At 46.8% G+C, this 14,503-nt stretch overlaps 7 protein-coding genes across 7 annotated transcripts; 4 read left to right on the top strand and 3 right to left on the bottom strand.

Annotated features, from left to right (window-relative positions):
• Positions 1-1,099: 1,099 nt before the first annotated feature.
• On the bottom strand, positions 1,100-4,330 carry N7466_011272 (alanine--tRNA ligase; the record flags this gene model as incomplete). Its single annotated transcript, XM_057170661.1, has 5 exons — positions 1,100-1,273; positions 1,353-3,761; positions 3,830-3,865; positions 4,014-4,159; positions 4,246-4,330. The coding sequence occupies 5 exons, from the start codon at positions 4,328-4,330 to the stop codon at positions 1,100-1,102; spliced, it is 2,850 nt and encodes a 949-aa protein (XP_057015382.1).
• A 607-nt stretch (positions 4,331-4,937) lies between these two features.
• On the top strand, positions 4,938-5,288 carry N7466_011273 (uncharacterized protein; the record flags this gene model as incomplete). The annotated part of the gene is made up of 1 exon (XM_057170662.1): positions 4,938-5,288. The coding sequence occupies one exon, from the start codon at positions 4,938-4,940 to the stop codon at positions 5,286-5,288; it is 351 nt and encodes a 116-aa protein (XP_057015383.1).
• Positions 5,289-5,819: 531 nt separating this feature from the next.
• On the bottom strand, positions 5,820-6,296 carry cyp3 (putative peptidyl-prolyl cis-trans isomerase; the record flags this gene model as incomplete). The annotated part of the gene is made up of 3 exons (XM_057170663.1): positions 5,820-5,975; positions 6,034-6,179; positions 6,233-6,296. 3 exons carry the CDS (start codon positions 6,294-6,296, stop codon positions 5,820-5,822), a joined length of 366 nt encoding a protein of 121 aa, XP_057015384.1.
• Positions 6,297-7,167: 871 nt separating this feature from the next.
• Positions 7,168-8,504, top strand: N7466_011275 (E3 ubiquitin-protein ligase RNF103; the record flags this gene model as incomplete). Its single annotated transcript, XM_057170664.1, has 2 exons — positions 7,168-7,307; positions 7,400-8,504. 2 exons carry the CDS (start codon positions 7,168-7,170, stop codon positions 8,502-8,504), a joined length of 1,245 nt encoding a protein of 414 aa, XP_057015385.1.
• A 985-nt stretch (positions 8,505-9,489) lies between these two features.
• N7466_011276 (DUF3844 domain-containing protein) lies at positions 9,490-10,935 on the bottom strand (the record flags this gene model as incomplete). The annotated part of the gene is made up of 4 exons (XM_057170665.1): positions 9,490-10,086; positions 10,147-10,290; positions 10,407-10,564; positions 10,626-10,935. The coding sequence occupies 4 exons, from the start codon at positions 10,933-10,935 to the stop codon at positions 9,490-9,492; spliced, it is 1,209 nt and encodes a 402-aa protein (XP_057015386.1).
• A 282-nt stretch (positions 10,936-11,217) lies between these two features.
• On the top strand, positions 11,218-12,589 carry N7466_011277 (uncharacterized protein; the record flags this gene model as incomplete). The annotated part of the gene is made up of 4 exons (XM_057170666.1): positions 11,218-11,342; positions 11,409-11,722; positions 11,778-11,913; positions 11,968-12,589. 4 exons carry the CDS (start codon positions 11,218-11,220, stop codon positions 12,587-12,589), a joined length of 1,197 nt encoding a protein of 398 aa, XP_057015387.1.
• A 492-nt stretch (positions 12,590-13,081) lies between these two features.
• On the top strand, positions 13,082-13,961 carry N7466_011278 (DsbA family protein; the record flags this gene model as incomplete). The annotated part of the gene is made up of 4 exons (XM_057170667.1): positions 13,082-13,160; positions 13,227-13,246; positions 13,316-13,714; positions 13,884-13,961. The coding sequence occupies 4 exons, from the start codon at positions 13,082-13,084 to the stop codon at positions 13,959-13,961; spliced, it is 576 nt and encodes a 191-aa protein (XP_057015388.1).
• Positions 13,962-14,503: the final 542 nt, after the last annotated feature.

A 14,503-nucleotide genomic window follows, 5' to 3' on the forward strand; every position in this document is an offset into this window, starting at 1 on the left:
TGCCGTCCACTGCTTTCACATGTTATCGATGTTCTTTTTGTGCGTGGTCAACCCCAATAAATTACTAATGAAACATGTTTGTCATAGCACACACCACTCTCGGACCGTTTGCACGTCCGACTCCCGAAAGACTTATGACTTGAAATGGGTGCGGACTAGGGCGGTGGCGGTGGGACGTTGTCGAATTTGCCATTTGCTGAACACTACATAGATAAACATGAGGAAGAGCCCTGGAACGCTCAAGGCAGTACACTCAGCGGACACATTCTTCATTCTATACGCCGACGTAACAAGAGCAACACATAAGCACCGGGGGCAAAAATATCTCCGATAGGGGGAATCGAACCCCCGGCTGTCGTGTGAGAGACGACGATGTTAGCCACTACACCATATCGGACTTGTATGCGATTACAAAAAAGCTTTGACTACATATCCCTTTTCAAGGGGCGCTAGCAAAGAAACCCATAAGTGGATCTAGTACAGACGGGGGCCAAGATGGACTAGCAGGGACAGGCGGCGAAGACGCTGTGTAATACAAAACCACCAAATCTGCTGCCACTGAGACGGTAACGGAGAGTCAGAGACGACAGCGCAAATACAACAACGAACGCCATCAATGAAGCAGAAGATGTACGAGCCAAGAACGCTGGCAGTGGGTAAACACGGGGAAGGAAGAAGAAAGCAGGGTATGGGCTTTACTATAGGATTTTACGTGGACCTTGAGGATTAATTACCTGTACGGGTAGCCGCCCAGTCTATTGTCTCCAGTCATTCTTGCGTGGCGTTACTGGCGTACGGACATGTTCTATGCTTCAACGGAAGAGGCGCTTACATTACCACGGCGATGACTAGCTAGGTAGCATTAGGGTGATAGAATATCATCATCATCATCATCGTCATCTATAATTTAAACTGTAGAAAATTAACAGAAGGTGCTAGTCTAAATCAGAGTTCTGTAGGCTATATCTACTACAAGCTATATACTACTATACTAGAGGTTATCAAAGTCTCTACTCAAGCTAATCTTTTATGTTATAAAATAAGGCTTAAATAGTCAATACTATTACCAAACTTTTCCTAAGGCCTACTATTATCTAGACTAGAGTTTGAATTTGCTTAAGTAGTCCGAAGCCAATGCGACAGCCTCATCCACCTTGTCTGTGTTGATCCCATTACCAAGAGAGGTCGATCCCTTACCTCCAGCCTTACCTCCTAGAGCACCTGAGACAACGGCAGCCCAGTCATTTGCCGAGGCACCCTGGTTGCTGAGTTCCTATATTTGATATTGTCAGATTTGAAGAGAAAAAAAAAAAGGTCCAGGTGAACCAAGGAGCGATTGGTCAGATATTTACCTTAGAAACGTGGCAACCGTGAGCAACTCGTGTTTGTTCAGCGTCAACAGCCAAAACATATACGTTCTTGCCTTGCATTTTCGACTTGACGTGGCTGATAGATTCACTGACTGCTTTCGCGCTTGCCGGCATCGGAAGCTTGACAACGAGGCACGATGAAGTCTCATTTTCCGGCGACTGGAAATAAGCAGTGATTGCCTCCACAGCCTTTTTGACTTCTAGCTTTTGCTGGGCCTTCTGGCCATCCAGAACTAGCTTATTGATTGCAATAAACCTTTCCCGGAATCTGGCCTTCTGGACTGCAGAGATCACAAGTTGATTAAGATCGACCTGTACTTGCTTGGCGTCCCGTTCCTTCTCAGGGCCAAGCGGCAACGAGTCCAATCGGTCAAGACGTTTTCCGAATTCCTCTGCGACCCGTTGAACCTCGTGAGCATCCTCACCAGTCACGGCGATGATACGACGGATTCCCTTCGCAATGCCACTTTCTTCCAGAATAACCAGGTCTTTGATATCACCAGTTTTCTGAACATGCGTGCCACCGCAAAATTCAATACTCACCTCTTGCCATCGGGGATCTTGGACGTTTCGCAAGATCTCTTCCAGCTCAACACCGACGGAGACAACACGAACCGGATCGGGGTATGTCTCTCCAAAGACCGCTCTAACGCCAGAGATTTGCTGGGCCGTCGCCAGAGAGACCTCTTGGGAGTACACGGCACAGTTTTGGCGAATATATTCGGTAGCTTTTGCCTCGACTTTCTCCAAGTCGGCGTCCGAGATGGCTGCCTTGTGAGAGAAATCAAAGCGAAGCTTTTCCGCTGCAACAAGAGACCCTTTTTGTTCAATTCCATCTCCCAGGATTTCCCGAAGAGCAAAGTTTAAAATGTGAGTGCCAGTGTGGTTGTTCCGGATGGGCCAACGACGAAGCTCATCGTATTCACAGATTACAGCATCACCCACAGAGAGTGTTCCGTATTTCATGAAGCCGGTGTGAAGGACGTAGCCCGCGTACACTTGAACATCGCCAACTTCGAGCTCAGCCTGTCCATCAATGACAATCTTGCCTGTATCACTTTCCTGACCACCCTGTTCAGCATAGAAGTTGGTGCAATCAAGAATAACCCCAAGCTGCTCTCCATCAGGGGCGGACTTGGTACTATCGTAGAAGGTCTTCCCCTGGTAGATGGCTTTAATGTGAGCAGTGATATTGCCTCGTCCGAACTTGGCTGAATCCTCCGTCTTCTGAACGTCATCCATCTTCTCCAATTTCCCCAGGTCATGAACATCCAGTTTGACTGTATTCGCGGCAGTCTTTTTCTGACCCTTACTAGCCTCCTTGGCTTTCAGGCGTGCTTCTTCAAACTCCACGTCGTCAATAAGAAGGCCGCGTTCTTCGGCCATGATTTGAGTCAGGTCGACCGGGAAGCCAAAGGTATCATATAGCCTCCACACATCGGCACCGTGGAGCTTTTCGTCGCCCTTTGCCTTGGCTTGCTGGGCGTACTGCTCAAATTGACGTTCACCTCTATCCAGTGTTTTGGCGAAAGACAGCTCCTCTTCATCGAGAATCTCCATCACATCCTGTTGCTTTCTCTTTAGTTCCGGGAACATGTCACCGAGTTGGGCCACCACCGTCGGCACCAATTTGGAGAAGAAATTTCCAATGTCCACTTGGAAGTATTTGCGAGCATATCGGGCTCCTCTGCGCAACACTCGGCGAATCACGTATCCACGGCCTTCGTTGTTGGGTATGACACCATCAGAAATTGAGAACATCAAGGTCCTCACGTGGTCAGCTACTACACGATAGGCAGTGTCAATACCATCGGTATCTTCGGCTCCGAAATGTCCGCGGTACTCCCTAGCCCCGGTAACATCCTGAATGGCCTGGAAAATCGGGGTGAAGACGTCGGTATCATAGTTTGAGGACTTATCTTGAAGAATCGAGACTAGTCGCTCGAAGCCCATTCCTGTATCGACATGCTTGCTAGGAAGGGATTGCAGAGACCGATCTGCCTCTCGGTTGTATTGGATGAAAACGTTGTTCCAGATTTCCAGCACATTTGGATCATCCTGATTAACTAGGTGGGCAGCATTACGACCACCAATTCGATCGTAATGAACCTCACTGCATGGTCCACATGGGCCTTGGTCGCCCATTTCCCAGAAATTATCCTTCATGTTGCCAGGAAGGATGTGGGATTCCGGGACACCCACAGACTTCCATAGTTCCTTCGCCTCAAGATCCGGTTCCAGGCCACCTGCCTCACTTCCTTCAAAATAGGTGACGTAGAGACGATCGGGGTCCAGGCCATAAACCTTTGTCAGAAGTGTCCACGAATACGTGATGGCTTCTTTCTTGAAGTAGTCGCCAAAACTCCAGTTACCAAGCATCTCAAAAAAAGTCTGGTTTCAGAAGGTATAAGTGTTGTACAATTTTTTTTAAAAAAACAAAAAGAAGGAGAGTTACTCACATGGTGATAACTGTCCTTGCCCACATCGTCGAGGTCCTGCGTGTACGTTGTTAGTAAAGTTGGGGTTTCTTAGAGTAGTGAGTTTGAAGCGTAGTTACATTGTGTTTTCCACCTGCACGAAGGCACTGTTTGAATAAAAAAGATTAGCAGAGAGATCCTGGTCTGCAGTTATCAATATCAATACCTTTTGCGAATTCACAGCGCGGCGCAGTTTTGCAAAGTCTGACTGGGGATCCACAGTGCCCAGGAAGATCGACTTGAACTGGTTCATTCCAGCATTGGTGAAAAGCAAAGTCGGATCAGACAGGGGAACAACAGGAGAAGAGGGCACTATAATCGTGAGCCATGGTGGCGAGGGGTCAGTTTTTGAAGAAAGGAGGGGTAGTAAAGCTCGTATCGCGGGGTGACTTTTTTACCAAAAGTGTGGCCATTTTGCTTGAAATATTCGAAAAATGTCTCTCGGACACGCTCGGCCGACCAGGTGGAAGTATCAGACGCCATCCTGACAATGGGGGGAGACAAGAGTGTCGAGCGAATACGAACAAAGCGAGGAGGGGAGAAAGGTGGAATCCGCGCGAAAAGATGAGTCAAAGGCATTTCCAGGAACCCGCATCAACGGCTAAAGTGACTGGGCCCCTCCCCCCTCTCTTCTTCTTCTTTCTCTCCTCAACTTGGATCTTATCTTTCAAGGAAAGAGGGAAAAAATCACCAAAATTTCCTCTCAAAAATAATAAAATCAATCACCAAACGACTTCTCAGGTGGGACCAAAAAAAACCCCCAGAAAAATTAAAGAGAGAGAGAGAGAGAGAAAGAAAGAAAGAGACGCGGGAAAAAAGGGGTGGATGGCACTGAGTGATGAGAATCCCCAAGGCAAAAAGCGTTCCGCCGATGGTGATCCAGATGGCGCGCAACCACTAACTAAGAGATTCGGTTCTCTCCAGATCGGTAGGCTTTGCTTTGCTTTCTCTTTCTTTCCCTCTCTTTGAAACCAACCCACGAAAAGAAGAGGCAGGAGAGAAGGAGTTGAATTAGCAAAGAGTTAACATTGGGGCAGATCATGACTCCCGTGCTCGGACCAAACATGACACACCTTCCTATGATTCTGCTATGCTCTTGGACGACACCAAACACACCACCTACATCTATAACCTGGATCATGAATTGGCCGAACCAGACCCACCTGATACCTTGATCCTTCTGCCTCTTGCAGCCAGAATGATCTCGATGCCAAAATCAGTATTATCGTCCAACCCAGCGCAAGGCAAAGAATTAATTCTTTATTCTGAACCGTCCTCCCTGACGCTTCCCAAAGACAAGGATAGCGTGCGCAAAGCAATCATCGAATCGAGAGCCCGGGCTCGCGCATCCAAATCCCAATCTACCACTCACTCAGATGCGGATCAGAACATTCTGCCCACCGACTTGGGTGACCCGATGGATATGGATTTGGATCCATAAGGTCCCATGGTCAAGAGCATCGGGTGTATTTTGGCAGATGCTAATAATCATCACCATGGACCTTACTTAACCACTCATGTAGAGTGGTAGAGTGGTAGAGTGGAAGAGTGACCATAGTAGTATATACCTTACCTCTCTATTCTGGAATAAAACAGAATTGTATATAGATATATTGATTATTGATTATGGTATTAATATGGGGTTATCTTTCCTTTCCTCTTCTCTGATGTCTATCTGTTTTGATATAGCATTTTGCTTTGTATTATGAGCACTTGAGTTGTCAAAGGTCATTTACATTTCTCCACATTGCACAATGGTTACATCTTGATTTGGTTTGTCCCTTGTGGTCCGAGTATGTTCAATCATACGAACCACGTCCAATCCATCAATGACCTGCCCAAAGACAACATGTTTATTGTTCAAAAAAGGCGTAGCAGTCGTTGTGAGAAAGAACTGACAACCATTGGTATTTGGCCCCGAATTCTAAATCCTTTCTTAGCTGATATGAATCTTCAAAATTGGTAAGATAGCTTATTCCGGAAGACTTACAGCCATACTCAAGAGACCTGCACGGTCGTGAGTCAATGCAAAATTTTCGTCTGCAAACTTGGGAGTTCCATAGATGGTACACGATCCTGTCCCGTCCCCATTAATGAAGTCTCCACCTTGGATCATAAAATCCTTGATCTATTGTGCTCAACTTGTCAGTCCATCTGGCTCAAGTCGTAAAACCCAGAGAACATACCACACGGTGGAATTTGCTCCCCTTGTAACCCTGGGGCTGTCCTTTGGCGTTCTTGCTCTCACCCGTGCAAAATTGACGGAAATTCTCAGCGGTGCGCGGGGTCACATGGGCAAAAAGCTCCATTTTCACCCGGCCTAGAGGCTCACCTGTATTGGAAATCAGTAGATGAATTTGGAGAGAAATAACAAAGTATACTTACCCGCAAGGGCTACATCAAAGAACACCACCGGATTGGAGGGATTAATTACCATAGATTCAGCCATGATGGTGAACGGTTGGGGGATAGAATAGTTGGTTACAGATTCCGGGAGTGAAGAGCCTAGGCACGTTTGGTATTGAAATTTCAGGCGATGTATTCAATTTATCAACTCATTTCTTTTCCTCTGTCCGTACTACTATATCATCCCCAGTCAGCTTGACACTAATCTTGTTCATAGGAAAATAAAACACAGCAAACAAATCAAAATAAATCAAAATACAGTATGTATTCTTTTCTGGCCTACAGATAATATACAGCCTTTTCAGCTAGTATTGTATATATTGTATTGTATGTACTATACATATGACCTGTAATCTTCCTTTCTTTTTTTTTATTAGACTTTCGATCAGCTCCCGTGACTCCCCTACCCCCAACCTCCAAGTCCTTTTGATCCGTAATTCCCCTCTTCCACAGCCCTCCTTGGCTCTTGAAACCATTCAAGGTCATTAATTCCCAAAAAAAAAGTCTTCAAACAAATACAATTCAATATCTTTATATATATATTAAAAAAAGGGGGTGTATGGCTAAGTGACAGAAGACCCTTGCCTAACCTGTACAGAGAAATACAGTGACCCTAACGTGGTCGATCCTCCACTGTATTCGCCCTTGTCAAGGTGCTCGCCAGTCTGCTATATGACTCTCAGTGCACACTCTTGAGCTGTGGCTCATCAATTCCTGGCTTTTCCACAAAAGTGGCTATCCTGAACTTTGGGCGGTAATTTGGTTCAGGGATGCTGGAGAACGACATCCTTGATATCAGAGCGAATTACGCCCGCCACCATCCGCATCAATCTACCCCTGTGCAGTTCTTCTTCCTTTCTTCTGATCTTCCTTTTTATTTTATTGAATAAAAAAAAGACAGTAGGAAGGAAAAAATGAACGCAACCGCAACCTCAGCTGCCACTAGTGCAGCGACTACTACGGGTAGCACTGAAACTGGTTCTGGTTCGGCGACCAGCTCGCCTCTTCTGTTTTTTGTTGCCCTTGGATTCGGCGTTGTTTTCACCAATCTATGGTATGTATCTTCTCATTTTGTCTCTTTCTGGATCGATCCTAGCTCCCGCCAGATAGACGTTATGAAGGAACTAAATATTAATGGTAAATTAGGATTATTGTTGGGGTCAAGTATTGTTTTCGGTACAACCAACGAAATCGCCAGCTTCGCAGCGAGGAAACCGGGGAACCCATTGACCTGGTAGCCATGCCTCGACCTCATCGGAGACGACGGGAAAAAAGACTGATGACCATGGACGAAGTCAATGCGAGATTCCCCTTGATGAAATACAAGCTCTGGAGGTCGTCACGCGCCAACCAAGGTCTTCCCACGGAGGGAGGCATCACAGCCCCTAATAGCCGACCGCAGAGCTTGATATATGAGGAAGGGATTGTCTCCGCGGAGATAAATGAATTAACTCCGGCTAGGATGGAACATGAGAGTAATGGCTTCGAAACCCCACATCGTACCTCCGATCCACAGCCTACATCAAATATGAAGTCATTGGAGACTACTCAGCCTACAATTGTTTCTGAAGGAGGTACGGGAGCAGATCTTGCAGAGGAAAAATGGCGGCATAACTTGGCCAATGAAAATATTGACCTGGAGGAAGACGAGGAAAGCGATCATATCCGTAAAGCTGTCCCGCCCGAACAGCTTCCGAATCCAGGTGATTCATGTGCAATCTGTCTGGACGTTATCGAGGACGATGATGATATCCGTGGATTGACCTGTGGACATGCCTTTCATGCCTCGTGTGTGGATCCTTGGTTGACTAGCCGGAGAGCTTGCTGTCCTTTGTGCAAGGCCGATTACTATGTCCCCAAGCCTCGTGCACACACCACTGAAGGAGTCTTGACAGGGGATCGGCAAGGGCGTCGCACGGTATCAAGTCGCAATGAAATCCTACCGAGACCTCCTCGTGCAGCTCAACCTAGAAGCAACCAAACTCATCTATTTCGATTACAGTTAGCTCTTCCGAGGCGTGTTTTTCCAAGTGCGCAGTCGGAACCTCATGTGGAGCCTGCACAACCTGAAGGCCGATTAAATAGCACAGACCGGGACCCAGTGAACGTCACACGACAGCCATATTGGTCACGTTTTTTTCCGATGCGCCTACGTGGATCTTCTTCCAACGCTCATGCAATGCCCTCTCCTGGGACATCGAATGGTTTTGAACAGTCCCGCACCCCAGGCCAACTCGAAGCTGGACTTTGAATTTTTGCACCACGACTTCCATTTACGATTTCTTGGTTTTCTAAATACTTGCATGCTGCTTCAACATCTGGAATGTTTGTCCAGCTCAGCCCGCCATTTCTTTGTTAAATATTGTTTTTTGTATGTAATTTATCGACTCTTGGAGTACCGCCCCTGGGGCATTTATGATTTAACGGCAGCCTTTACCCTCCATTCTCCTCCCCTTCCTTCCCTTGGAGTCCTTAAGAAGCTTCCCGTGAGGAAGCATATGAGGGGGTTCATGAAAGCTGCCTCTGATATATAATGAGGAAAGCGTTCTATGATATCCATCAATTTTGATCAACTCTTAAGGATACTGTCTCCATCACCTACCAGGTATTATCTCCTTGTGACCTTATTAAAGTAACAAAGATTGAATTGATACTCACTGGGCTGCGCATAGCTTCTTTTCACCAGGGTACATATTTAACATTGAAATACCAGTTGACAAATCATCCCACTAAAAGCCTAGTAAAAACCCATTAGAGTCTAGTACATATTTCTACTAGTCAATATTCCTACATATGTATCGCCATGCTCAGGTGCACGGGTATAGCCCTCCCCCTCCCCCTCAATAAGACTTCTAAACCATCTAAAGATATTCGTGGCATGAATAACCTCCTAGACGGCCCTAGGGAGATGGATGTGAAGTATGTATCCATGTGTCGTTATTTTGGTATGAGGTATGGACTAGAAGATCTTACACGTTTGATGAACAAGCAAGAGCATTGGGCAAGGTGGTGGCATTATTTATTGGTAGTGCCCGATTCAGGAAACGCTCAAGTCTGGTCGGAATCGATATAGACATGTGGCAAAGATCGAAGATTTTGGGAGAGCCCAAACCCCCAGTAAGAAAAGTGCAACAACAGGCCTTCAGTAGTATACATGAAAGGTCGGAATCCCCGCAGAGGAACATAAAAAGAAACCGAGAAGCGGAGAGACGGAAAACGCAAGAGATTTGGTTTCATCATGTCTGCGCCTTCGACCCGCCTACTCCAGCTCCAATCACACTAGGTAGCTCTTGCTGGCCCATGCTGAATAGCATGCCAATTGCGGTGCTGACCATAATGACAGCAAAGACACTAACACCGGCAATCAGGAGGAAAGGTGAGCTAATATCCTTTTTCTGGCACGCTGGCCCACCCCACTGAACCTTCTGGGTAGTACCATCCTTTTTCCGCACCATGGTCTGTTGGCATCGGCATGCATAGCAGTTACCGGCGGTTGCATCACTACCAGATCCATACTTCAAATAACAGTACCCATGCCCAGAGCAGTTGTTGGTTGTCTCTGTGCAAGTTGAGTTGGATGCATAGCAGACAGGAGCGAGGTTCGAGTGCAGAGGCAGGTCCCGTGGTGAAAATTGAAGATCATCCTGTGCATCAGAGGGCTCTATCCGTGATGTTTCGCCCCGGCGGGAGATGTTCCCACGGACTTCCGAGCCATACTCCGAGGTGGCAAGCACAGCCGTGGCAACCCAGCTGTCAGTTGAAGATAATTTGGCCAGGTCTTGGAAAATGGACTCCAGAGGTTTGATGTACAGGATTTTATCACTAGATACGGTCTGTTCACAAGAGAAAGAATCAGTGCGCGTTTCTTTCAGTCAAGACAGGGGTATATATACCTTGAACGACAATCGGGAAGCAGTTGTTTTTTGATCCTTGCTCACCCATGTTTCAACCGAATCGATCAGATCAAGAAGATCATGACCGAACAACTTTTGATCACGAGAAAGGACCGGGCTCTTAGAAAGGCAGTCTTTGACGGTCTATGTGCGGCTGTCAGCTAGTACATTCATTGTGTGTGTGTGTGTGTGTGTGTGTGTGTGTGTAACACAGCTTTTTTGCTCGAAGGCCCCCTAGTAGAGTGGTGGGATTTCCATACCGAACTAGACTTCGTCTTGCCATCGTCACCTCTTTGGTAGATGCAGTGGCTCCCTTTACTATCACCTTCCATGATGGATATGAATGATTCGTCGACCAAGTTATTAGAGGCACCGGGGACGAGAAGGTTGGGTACATGCTTCTTGCGCATATTCATGCCTGGTGGGAAAGTTAGCTTTAAATTCTTGAATCCTAACTAACGTATTGGTACCATGCTTACCGGCCTCGACTGGGAGCCCTTCAAGAACAATCAGACTTCTACCAGGTACCTCGTGGTTGCTACCGAACAGAGGCATTTGGGTATCAACAAATTGGTCGAGGTGGTCCACTTCTGCCTCCATGCCGTGAAGAACAGATGCTAGAGATGATTCCACACCCATCTTCAGAGCGAGCTGTGCAAAATCTTCCGATACTGTTACAGATCCTGACTCTAGGTGCCCAGATGGGAACCTGAAGATCGAGACTTCCATCGCATTCGTCCCCAAAGCACCTGTTGCCGCAATGGCAAGGAGCTTGGAGACCCAGTACATTTTGTCGGTTCGTCTAAAACAGCCCGGGCAGGAATTGATTGAAAGGAATATTGTCGCAGTAAGTTTTCTGCGGGTCAGAGAACTGTGTTGATTCCACGTTCAGGGGAAAGACTAGAGCTTCCCGGACTGTCAAGCTACAGGAATCCTCCATCACCGAATACGTGGAGGTCTCCCGATAAGAGATCACGTGGCTGCCCGCCACATGAGCCACGCCTCAAATTATCTCCATCATCATATGTTCCAGGATAGTACATATATTTTGATTATCTCAATATATATCCAATGCTCCAGTTCAGGCACCTATTTCGAAGCCAAGCACGCTATCTTCGCTTCCACTCTGGCCCTCGTGAACGCATCCATACGACCCCGACCGTCCGGCATGTGAGATTCAGACGACCGTGGCTGAGGTGAGTTACATTGACCCTCATCTACATTGACGTGGACACCTTGCTTATAGAATTTTGTCCTCCTAGGTCTTTCGTCACTAAGTGTTTCTGCTACTATGCTGCCTATGAATTATGGCACTCCTTTGTTCTAGTCCGCTTATACGGTGATACTCACGATACCGATGCGCCACCCAAGCCAACAGCAGAAATCACCAATTTGCGCCGCAGTCAGTATGGCGGAGAGGATCTAATGGAAGATGAGGAAGAAACCGGTACACCCTTTTTCATTCCATTGACTTGGTCTTGGTTGGAGGAAGGGGAGCTCTATACTGCTTCAGATCCAGAATGGCAAGAGTTTGTGCAAATATCCAAGGATCAAGGGAAACTCAAGAAATTAAGAAGTATGTGATTATCTGCGGGGTGCGGAGGGTTTGTATAATTTACTGATCATCTCAGATGAACTTGCCGCCATCGTTCGGGACAATGCATCGAGCCAGTTGTCCCAGATACTCGGCAGTCCCCTGTCCTTGACTGGGTTTTGGCTTGTACATCAATTTCCTCACCGTGCTCCTCCAGAATATCTACGGTCTGGGTATGTACTTTTAAACACTTCTTATCTTGGGGTTTACTGATTTGTTTGAATTAGTATCGAGATTTCAGATCATGGTGTGGCTTGGGTTACCAGGCCTGTCGATTCTGAAGTGGGCGATCAGGTACAGACTTATATGAAACCTATTCATGTGGCACTTGCTATCAAGGATGCCTATCTAGTGCTCTTAAAGAGGCAGCTGGCTCGCTTTGGAAACCATGACCCTCTTTCTCTGGAGATTTTGAGCGGACAACGCATTCTATCAAATAACGAGAATCTCAATGCCACCAACCTTCATGAACAGCCCAGCCTACAGCCTGCTGTGTCTGAAGAGCCGTCGGGTAATATCGCCTCAGATGGGGACACTCAGCTCCATCCCTCTTCAATCATATCGTCATTACAACGACTTCCTTTACCTGATCTAAGCCCCGGCTCAGGATTACACCTGGCATCCCTTGCCTTTCGGTTACGATTAAACCAATATCAGGCCATGGCCCCACGAACACCTCTTAGGGGAACTTTCTTCATCTCGGGCCCTGTTGGTCTGAAAGGGCCCAATGGGTTCTGCCGCTTTGAGGTACGTGGTGAATATGACCCTGCCAAGCCTGGATGGCGCACAATTGAGATGGAACTGCGAGATGTAAACCTCAGGAAGCAGAGGCCGCTAGGGGGGCGCTGATTTTTGATTGAATAAATACCCATTCGTTTTTGTTTTTCTGCTTCTTGTTCAGGTCAAGCGATTTAGAGAAAGAAAAAGACCCCATCCACCTACCATCTCTTCCGTTTTCAAATGGAAAAAAAAAAAAAGAAAAGAAAAGAAAAGAAAGAAAGATGCCATCGTCAATTTAAATGAGGCAAAACTCGATATCGGCCGTTTTATGCTCTTCGGAAGCAGATTGATAAGATCGATCTTTGAAGCCTTGGCATGGCGTCCTGTTAAATGCATACTAGTATAGTATACTACTATAGTATACTACTATGTATGTTACCCAGGGGGAAGAAGAAGGAAAGATCTAGATCTCGTCATTGACGCCGAAGCGGGGTAATATGACGCCGCACGCTGTACTTATATATAGACCGAATAAAGTCCGCGTTCCGGATCTCTTCCATCCCGAGGTCACAGCCCACCTTAATACCAGTTGACAAATATTCAAATTTCACCTAGCAAACCATGTCTGTTCCCCCTAAATTTTCAGGGCTCAAACTCTCTGCTGGAACACCCCAGGAGAGCCAGCATACGTTGGAATTGTGTATGTCTCAATCGGTACCCCCTATTAACGAACCAAATTGAGAAGCTTACCAACTTCAATGTTTAGATCTTGACTATGTTTGCCCGGTAAGTTGACTTCTCGAAACAAGGGAAGCACATGTGCATTCATTTTTGACTAAATTTTTTCCCTTTCAGTTCTCTGCTAAGATGTTCAATACCATCTATGCGCTGAGGCCTCAGATTGCTCAGCAATATGGGAATCGGCTCCAGGTAATTCTTCGACAACATATCCAACCATGGCACCCCTCGTCCACGCTCACCCACGAAGCTGGAGCAGCGGTCCTTCGCCTCGCCCCTGAGAGGTTCTGGGATTTCAGTGCCGCCTTGTTTCGGCACCAGACGGAATTCTTTGATATGAGCGTGGTAAATGAAACCCGTAATGCCACATACGGCCGGTTGGCCAAAATTGCCAGTTCTGTCGGTGTGGATGAGGGGAAATTCCTGGATCTGTTGAGGATTCCAGAAGCCCCCAGCAAAGATGGACACCTGAACGTGGGAAACCAGATCACCAACGATCTTAAGTGGATCATCAAAGTGAGCGACAGACCCCCTTCCTCTTCCTCTTTCTCTCGAAAAATCGTCTAATACTAGCCAGACGGATCGAGTGATTGGAGTTCATGTTTCCCCCACTGTCTTCTTTAACGTAAGAAAACCCAACCCAAGCGATTTGCAGAATTGCATGAAATATTGACATCCAGCCCAGGGAGTAGAAGAGCGAGGAATCAGCAGCAGCTTCACGGAGGCTCAATGGGGGGAATGGCTGGCCCAGAACGTGGTTTGACCAATCAAAAGTGGCCTATCTAAGACAGGTTGGGTGGGTTCACCTTTGCGCTTAGATGAAGCACCCTTACCGAGCCCATAGGCACTGGGAAATTTTTGAATCATATCTCATTCCAGAACTTCCATTAAGAAGATGTTGTGGACCCTAGTGAACATACTGGTCGGATGCATGTCCATGTAATAAAACAAAAAAAAAAGAAAAGAAAAGAGATTCATCGCATTTGTGAAGTCCCCCCAGAAAGGGAAGACGGGGAGGAAACATCCGCTCGCTGCGCAACCGAATTCATCATAAGTCTATTGTGCCATTGGGGGTTGGTAATTCAGAGGCCGCCTGAAAAGAGTTAGTTAAAAGGTCAAGGGGAAAGGGATTGTGTGGACAACCGACTTGAATAAGAGAATGTGAGGCTCTGGTTCATGCACCTCATAGTGTTCCCATCCCAAACTCTGGCAACTCTTATATTAGCAACATGGTCAACAGACCGAAATTTTTCAATCACCGTACCTGCGTTATACCCAATGCCCGCCATTCCTCCTCCCACAGCA

Source organism: Penicillium verhagenii (assembly GCF_028828195.1).
Source record: "Penicillium verhagenii strain IBT 33310 chromosome Unknown utg000013l_segment0_segment0, whole genome shotgun sequence".
Lineage (NCBI taxonomy): Eukaryota > Fungi > Ascomycota > Eurotiomycetes > Eurotiales > Aspergillaceae > Penicillium > Penicillium verhagenii.